This window comes from Dendrobium catenatum, unplaced genomic scaffold, assembly GCF_001605985.2.
Source record: "Dendrobium catenatum unplaced genomic scaffold, ASM160598v2 original_scaffold_76759, whole genome shotgun sequence".
NCBI classification, from domain to species: Eukaryota; Viridiplantae; Streptophyta; class Magnoliopsida; order Asparagales; family Orchidaceae; genus Dendrobium; species Dendrobium catenatum.
In genome coordinates this window covers 914506-923979 of record NW_021395205.1, presented here as the reverse complement: position 1 = coordinate 923979, position 9474 = coordinate 914506, and the positions used below count along the sequence as shown (strand labels likewise).

The following is a 9474-nucleotide window of genomic DNA, read 5'->3' as shown; positions in this document are numbered from 1 at the left end:
TAATAAATTCGAAGCTATAAAAGATAAATTTTAATTTAAAAATAAATATAAATTTTAAAATAATAAATGTAATTTTTACGACATGAATTTTGCATCCTATTCTATTTATGGATAATGTCGACAGGATAATTTCATTAGCCCCTTAGCCCCAGATGAGAAGAAATATTAATGCACTTGAATATTTGCCACAAATACTTATTCTATTCCTCATATTTATATCTCAAACAAAGATTGCATATTTCACTCCAACTCTTATTAATTTTTGTTCGAGCTTGGTAATTTTTACGACATGAATTTTGCACCCTATTCTATTTATGGATAATGTCGACATGATAATTTCATTAGCCCCTTAGCCCCAGATGAGAAGAAATATTAATGCACTTGAATATTTGCCACAAATACTTATTCTATTCCTCATATTTATATCTCAAACAAAGATTGCATATTTCACTCCAACTCTTATTAATTTTTGTTCGAGCTTGGTAGGGTTGGAAGGCACCGTAGCTCCTTTCCACCATTGGTCGCCGCAAATACAATAATATGATGGACTGGTCTAATCTTCCCATAGATCTCCTCCGCTGCATCTCATCACACTTGTCCATTGTAGACTTAGTTCGATTATCAGTTGTCTGCACCTCATGGAATTTCACTCCATCCAACTATGCACTCCTTGGATTTCAATGTCGTCCCTCCCCATGGTTGCTCCTTTCCAATGATGACGGAGAGGCCTCTGACACACTCAACTTCCGCGAACTTACCATAGAAGGAGAGGAAGCTGTCGTCAGCTTCCATCGTTGCTTCTCTTCCATCAGTAACCACATTGATGGTCGCCGTTGTTTTGGCTCCAAGGATGGATGGCTTGTGACCCTTGACAAAATAAATCTACAACCTTGCTTGTTCAACCCTATCACAAAGGCTGAAATATGGCTCCCATCCCTTCAAGAATTTATCAAGCCACAATTTGCCCCTGACGGCTCCTTCAGGAATTCTAGCAATGAAAATTTCTTTGACATTACGTCTGAAGACTTACGCGATATATATTTTCATAAGTTCATTGTCTCCTCTAATGACACCTCTGGAATTGTTGTTGTTATCTATGGCATTACAAAAGCCCTTGCATTGGCATGCTCAGAAGATCTGACTTGGGTTCATGGGCCACAATTATCTCCTTACAACACGGAGCATAAGGAGCAGTTTGAAGACGTTTGCTATAATGAAGAAAATCATACATTTTACGCAATTACAAATTTTTCTAGGGTGCTTGCTTTTGACCTCAATGGACAAAATGTTGAATTGATCTGCCCGAATAGGCCTAATCCATACTATCGCATCAAAAACTTTGATTGTATGTACTATATTGCTTTTATGTCAGGAACTCTTTTCAAAATAGAGAGGGTGATTGATATTACTCCTAGAAGGAACCATAACGCGACAACATTGTCTATGTTTGTTTTCAAGTTTGAGCTAGATGTTGTTACTTCTTCTTCTTCTTCTTATTCTCAATGGATCCCCGTTGATGAGCTAGGGGAATACTCCATTTTTGTGGGTTGTAATCAGACATTTTCTTTGCATCACACAGTTGCTATCGGAATTAAACCAAACTGCATATATTTCGCTGATCATTGGAGCAACATGTTTCCAGGTTATGTTGATTGTGATGTTGGACTTTTTGATCTTTATAATGATCGCATTCAATATATCCTTCAGCCTTATCTACGGACTAATTGGCCGCCATCAATCTGGTTTACACCATCATTTTCATAAATAAAATATCTTAATCTTTGCTAAGCATGAAATATGAATATTTTTAGATTATAAGTTATTTTTAATTTTTATTGGACACATTTTTAGATAATTTTGAGTATTTTTATATTTAAATATGTAATTGCCTCTTTTGTATTTGTTTTGAAGAAAATATATTAATAATGTTATATCACATTTGAGTCATTTTGTGATCTTGTTAGTTAGTAGAATCAGCTTCTTTTTACATGTAAAGAATGATTTGGAGTATAAAACATAAAAAACTACTACCTAAAAAAAAAGAAGCTTATATGAAAAGAATGAGAGAAAATGCACCCAAAATTATATATACTCATAAATCACATGCCTTGAATTTTTTTTTAAAAAAAGGTATTATGTGAGGAAATACATAAACAAATCTTTGTAAGGCAATATTAATATATCTTAGCTCAATTATTATTTTAATAGAAACAAGGATTTCAATGTAAAAAGATTAAATGAAAAAAAAAATCTTTGTCATTTGCAACTTCTTTGCATGTAGCATATGGATATTTTGCATGTAAATAAATAAAATTTACAATATAAAAAATTTAACTAGTTACTATTGTATCACTTAATGTAGATTTAAATTGAAATAATTCATGGATGGTTTTAAATTCGATGAAATGGTTATATTACTCCATTCAAGGACTTGCATCAACAAGTGACAAGTCCATAGCTCCATCTTTTTGGTTATGGAGATAAAACATGAAATATGATAAGATTGCACACATCATATTACAAAACTCATTATAATATCATGAATACATACAAAATGCGCATATAAAATTGTATATGAAATTATAACAAATTTTATGATATAATGTGGACAATCTAAATCACATTCTAAGCTTTACCATGGCAAGCAAGATGATGGAGCTATGGACTCCTTAATGCAAAGTTCTTGAAGTTGGCATCAATTGCAACATTATATATTTTCATTTCGTCATCAGAGTAATTGCAACAAAGGATTATAGCATCGATTTCATTGGGAGTTCTAAGCCTACATGACTCTTAGATATCTTTGAGTTTTGCATACCCATTATGATCACCAGAAATTAAAATTTCTAGAAAGTTGCTTTTTTCCATTGGTAATGTCTAATTGCACCCCTACTCGCAAGTCACAAAACCTGCTTAATAATAATAATACCTGACTCAAATTTGAATAATACTTATCCCGAAAATCAGGATTTTTAGTATTTTGTAGTACATCGAGAACCTCTGTCTTTTTTTTTTATGGACATTTAGGCCATTTAAGGCAAACTCACACACACAACGCATACACAAGGACTTGAACCTTGGACCTCTTAGTTGGAAGCCTAAGCTCTCAACCAATAGGCCAAGGAGAGTTGTGTGAGAACCTTTGTCTTTACAAATTACTTACAATTAATTTAATAATTATTTTAAAAATCCAATTTTTACGCAATTTTTCCCTCTTGCCTAGAGTAAGTATCTTTGAACCTCCATAAGCTTTTCGACAAAAGACCTGGAATCCACGAGGAAAATCGAGCGATCGTAGTTGGTTCAACGGAGAACCTACAGATGCTGCATCGCCTTTGAAATGCTCGGGTAGTTTCTCGAGCAGCAGATTCAGCATCTGGGACTGGATCGGAGCCACCAGTAAAAGAGCCCGAGCGAGGTTAAGAGGGAAACCATCACGTACGCTCACGTCCTGCTCTTTGTCATCTCCTTCTATTCCTCGGATGCACTTTCCTTTCGCATTCCCGACTATGCTGCCAACTGAACCAGTGGTAGCGGCGGCGAACAAGGTGGCATTCCGGTGGCGGTCCGGACCTAGGGTTTCCACAGCGGCGACGGCGACGGCGACGGCGACAGGAGGGTGGATATTCTCGGAAGGTGTGGCAGGCCTATTATTTGGATTGGCGGGGATGGAGTGCTTGAGGAAATCCATATCGAGTTTGGGAGTTCGACCGACCGAAAAGAACAGGCGAGCCGAATCGCAAAGAGGAAGCCCGCCAGTTTTTTAAGGAGATATCTTTCTTCACGTGAAGCCTTAAAGCCTAATCGCGGAAAAATTATTGTGTCCTCTCACCTGACCTAGAGCTACATCAGGTAGCCTATGATATGTCGCCACATGCACTTACTTTTTACCGCGCGGCCCGACGACCCGACTCGGACCGAATTCGGGATTACTATGTTCGCGTATTGCTCGGTATTTGCTCGGTATTTGCTCGGTATTACTCGGTATTACTCGGTATTTGCTCGGTATTGCTCTATGAAGACCAATACCTAGCAAATATCGAGCAATACTGAGTAATACCTAAAAGAACTCGGTATTGCTCGGTATTGCTCTTCACATAATAGTATTTTTCGTTTTTGTCAACAAAATCGACCAATACCTAGTAATACCGAGCTACGCAAACTCCTGGTATTGTTACGGGTCGGGTCGTCGCGCAGCGCGGTCAAGAGTAAGTGCACGTGGCGATATATCATAGGCTACCTGATGTAGCTCTACGTCAGGTTGGAGGACGCAATAATTTTTCCTAATTGTGGCGGTATCCCAAAGGACTCCAGGTGCAGGTAGCGAGGGGTTCATTTTAGATATATTTAGCGTGAAATAGGATCTAAGAGGAGTTTATTAATACATCAAATAAAGTTATAATTATTAACTAATTATCATTATAATAATTAAAATTAACAGTATTTCACAACTGATCTTCACCTTCCTGTGAACCTGTAGAACAGAGAAGAACAAATGAAAAAACCAGAGAGGGAAAGAAAACGAATGGAGCAAGTTCTTTCACATTTCTCATATATGTTCAAGTGGGCCAACGCAGGCGGTGGGCGGAGGGTGCTCATGACCGGAAGTTGCTTTTAAATTAGCTCGAATTGAATAACGTGTAATGAGATTGATTTCGGTTGAAGATATTTGATAAATTTTGAGATGAATTTGAGTTTGATTAGATCTATTATGTATGAATCGAACCTACATCGATCATTTTGGCGTTAAATTAATGAATTTTCCTTTAAATTGGTTTTAAGGATGTTCAATTTGATTTTGATTGATTCGATGTGAGTTAATTTAGGTTGATTGAAGTCATCGAGGTCGAATTGAAAATCAAGTTTAATTGATTCGACATGGCTCGATTTAATATAACTTAGACCAGTTTGGCATCCATTAGTTTAAGTCAAGTTAATTAAATATTTAATATTCCATTGACCTCCATAATCACATTCAAGAATTTTTTTCTACTCATGCAAGAAATTAAAAATTTGCAATGAAATTTACTCATACTTTAGCAGAGATGAAGAACGCTTGCATGATATATATTTTTAGATAATCATTATCTCTTCTAATGAGTTGTCAGGAACAGCTATTGCTATATAAGGGCGTACAAAATCTCTTGCTATGGCAAGGCCAAGAGATCATACATGGGTTCTTGGCCCGCAATTGCCTCTTTACACCAAGATATATGTGGAGCAATTTGAAGATGGTTATTATCACGGAGAAAATAAAAGGTTTTACGCAATCACATATTTCTCAATGGTCCAAGCTATTGACCTCAATAGATAAAATATTGAATTGATATACGGCACACGAAATGTGTGGTTAAGAGTCTAATTTTTTGGCAATCTTTGTGATGGATGAAATAATAAAGCAGTAAGCCCAAAGACATGTTATTTTAGAATGCATTTTAAATAATCAAACTCTCAAATAAATAATAAATATAATTGATACATCATCAAAAAATTATCTTGATCGGGCACGAATCTCAAGGCGAAAGCTAGTCGGAAACTTTAAAAATTAATTTTGGTAGCACCCAAACTCCGATTTCAGCGAGCTTACAGTCAAACTGAGCGTCTCAGAAATACGGACCCGACGACACCAAGATAAACCCAATCCGAGCCCAAATGAGTCCAAATCGAGGGCTCAAAGTGCTGTTGGAAAGTTCAAACCGCAATTTGAGTTACCAAACAGTCTCCGATTTTGACGAGTTTATACTCAAATCGAACGGCTAGACGAGACGAATCCAACGAGCCCAAGATCTCTAAATTTCGAAATCATTAAGGCCTCCAAATGTCCAACAAACGGTGCACGATCAAAGGGTTCACTATCGGCCGTCCATTCAAACCACTCCCTATTCGCCCTTGATCTCACACCTATTTACGGGCCATGCCACTCCAGAAAATCTATAAATAGAGCCCTCATTATTCACAAGGGGGGATCTAAGCAAGAGAGAGAAGAAGAGAAGAGAAGGAAGAAGTTCCTCCTCGACAGCCGCCGGACCACCACCGGAGTTTCAGCGCACCACCGCCTTAAGGCCCGACCTGCAGACCCAACGTCCTTCTTAAGGCCCGACATTCAGACTCGACGTCCTGCTTAAGACCCGACATTCAGACCCGACGTTCTACTGAAGGCCCTTTATTCTGCTCAAGGCCAGACTGTCAACACCCGAACTTCCAAGTGACATTGGGTTTAATACTTGACTCCTATCGAATAGTTACTAATTGTAAATCTGATCGCCCTTAGAGAAGATTCAGTCCTTTGTAACCGATTCAAAGTCTAGTAGAATCATTTTCAACTGGGCTAGGCCTCGTGGTTTTTCACTTTTCAAAGGTTTTCCACGTAAAAAATCTTATGTTCTTTGTGTGTGAGCTAGTTAGACGTACAACGTTACGACGCAGAATTAAATCTCTATCGCCTCATATTGTCTAGCCCGCATCAATAATTATGAACATATAAAACGGATCGCATATTGTTGAAAACTTTTCAAATCAGTGAACAAAAAACATTCAAGATAATTTCAAGAGCTCTCAAAGTCATGATTTTGCACATTTTTTAAAAATATTTGATTGATGATAAGTTTGATCCAAATATTTTAATTTTGAAATCATAAAGAATCATAAGCATAATATATATAATTTTTATACAATAAATACATGTAATGCATTATAAGTACAATGAATATGAATATTTTCTTTTTTTTTTTTTCAAACGGCAATGGTTCTCCTTGGATGCCATTAATGTGCTTGATCCTCTTAGGCTTCGTCACTAAGACTAAGAAAAAGTCTAACGTAGAAGAAGCTTTCTCTAGACACCAATGGCAAGGAGCAAGGAAAAAGAAGGGTGGAAAAGACAAATGAGATTTCTTTTCCAAACATGTTGATTACTTTCTAACAAAGGCCATATACATATATGCACCATCAATGCTTTTAAAACTGGACTGGACCGGCCGGTTCAACCGGTTGAACCGCGAACCGGCCGGCCGGCTGGTTACGGTTCAATGAAAACCTGTTTTGCAGAAAACCGGGATAAACCCGCTCGAACCGACGGTTTGACCACCGAACCGCCGAACTGGTTCCGGCTTTTTATAACCGGCCGGAAAGCTTAAACACAGAGAGAAAAAAAATCCTCATTTGCGTCGTCTGCTCGACTCTTATCGGCATTCAAAGCTAACAGCATCTCTGTGGAAACCCCTAAATACCAACTCGTCCATAAAGCCGCCGATTACGAGATCCGCACCTACGCTCCCTCAGTACTCGTCAAGGTCACCTACGAGCCCGCCGTTCTCGACGGCCGCGACGCCGGCTTCATGATCCTAGCCAACTATATTGGCATCTTCGGCGAGCCTCAAAACTCGCGCCCCGACAAAATCCTAATGGCTCCTGTCATCACCTACCCGGCGCAGAAGATAGCCATGACTGCGCCCATCGTCACAAGAGGCGGAGGAGGACCGGCGCCAGTGACAATGCAATTCATGCTACCAGCTAATTAAGGTGAGAGGAAGCAAGGAGTTGTGAGATTCAATGGCGTGGAGACGGAAGCAACGACTGCGGACCGAACGGAGAGGTTGAGGAGAACCTTGCAAAGGGATGGCTATAAAGTGGTTGGGGAGTATGTGCTTGCCAGGTATAATCTGCCATGGACTCTGCCTCCAAAGAAAGTTATCCTTAAGTTTTTTTTTTTTTTTTTTTTGGCCCTTGATAAATATATACCTAAAGTTTAGATTCAAGTGCAGATCTTATCTTAAATTTTTCTATATGTAGTTTTTTACTTGGGTTTTAATTTGTGTATATTATTTTATTATAATATTTAAATATAATAAATATTTATTACGCCATCCGGTTCAACCCCGGTTCGACCCCGGTCGAACCATCAAACCACTAACCTCTCCTTCTTCCGGTTCATTGACCGGTCCGATTTTCAAAGCCTTGTGCACCATACATGCTTTTTTTATAACTTTGATATTTTGTCTATCAATTAATTGGCGGTGATAACTACCTGCCTTTTTTATTTCATTATTCTCAATTAAGAAAAAAAGATATAGTGGTATCCCTTTTAATAAGAATCAGTGAGTGCTTTCTATATTACTAAAATAAGAATTTTTTATGTACATAATATATATATATATATATGAAAAAATTGATCAGAAAAAATATTAATTTTTAATATTATTAAAAACAAACTATTTCCAACCTGATGAAAAATCCATTAAGACACTAAATTCATTATGTAAAATGAAATAATAAAACAATTGTAAATAAATACACATGCACCATGCATGTATTATTTTACTTTAATATTTTGTCTATCAAATAATTGGCGATGATGAACTACTTACCTTATTTGTTTTATGTCATTATTCTTTCCATCAATTACCCAATGATGATGTCTCATTAGAGGAAACAAGATATGCAGTGGGATCTCTTTTAGAGAAAAAGGCAATATACATGCACCATGCATGCATTATTTTACTTTAATATTTGTCTATCAATTAATTGGCGATGATGAACTACTTACTTTATTTTTTTTATTTCATTATTCCTTCCATCAATGCGATCTCTTTTAATCAGAATCAGAGAAATGGTATCCATATTACCAAAAAAAGTAAAATTTCATTTACTAAATTGATCAGCAATTTTATTATATAAACTAAATTGATTAGAAATTTTGTTAATTTATAATATTATTAAAAACAAACTATTTCCAACCTAATGAAAAAGCCATTAAGACATAAAATTCATTTTGTAAAATGAAATAATAAAATTATTCTAAATAAATACCTTTGTCTTCGGTAACACATATACAATATGTGTTTTCTCATCTTCCACTAATTTTAATATTTAAGAATAAATAGCTTCGAGACCTCTTAAAACAAAAGGCAAAAGCCTTTTTTGACACAAATAGTTTTGTTGGATCTCCTAATAAATTGCATGCAATAGAAGATAAATTTTAATTTAAAAATAAAATTTTGATTTTAAAATGTAAATTTATTTTTTACGACATGAATTTTGCCACAAATACTCATTAATGGATAATGCGAGTTGGCCAATTTCATTAGCCACAAATGAGAAGAAAAATTAATACACTTAAATATTTGTCACAAATACTCATTCTATTCCACATATTTATATCTCGAACAAAGAATGCATATTTCATTCCAACTCTTATTAATTTTTGACCGAGCGTGGTAGTGTTGGTTGGTTGTGTTGGAAGGCACCACAGCTCCTTTCCTCCATTGGCTACCGCAAATACAATAATATTATGGCATGGTATGATCTCCCCATAGATCTCCTTTGTTGCATCTCATCGCACTTGTCCATTGTAGACTTAGTCCGATTATCTGTTGTCTGTACCTCATGGAATTTCACTCTTACCAACTATGCACTCCATGGATTTCAATGTCGTCCCTCCCCATGGTTGCTCCTTTCCAATGATGTCGAAGAGGCCTC

At 36.6% G+C, this 9474-nt stretch overlaps 1 protein-coding gene across 1 annotated transcript; it reads left to right on the top strand.

The window, feature by feature from the left end:
• Positions 1-543: 543 nt before the first annotated feature.
• Positions 544-1764, top strand: LOC110095588 (F-box/kelch-repeat protein At1g57790-like). Its single transcript, XM_020821194.1, has one exon. It carries the CDS (start codon positions 544-546, stop codon positions 1762-1764), a length of 1221 nt encoding a protein of 406 aa, XP_020676853.1.
• The last annotated feature ends 7710 nt before the right edge of the window (positions 1765-9474 follow it).

Excerpts from the sequence above, each read along its gene's own strand:
- LOC110095588 (XM_020821194.1), top strand. The coding sequence starts at position 544 with ATGGACTGGTCTAATCTTCCCATAGATCTCCTCCGCTGCATCTCATCA.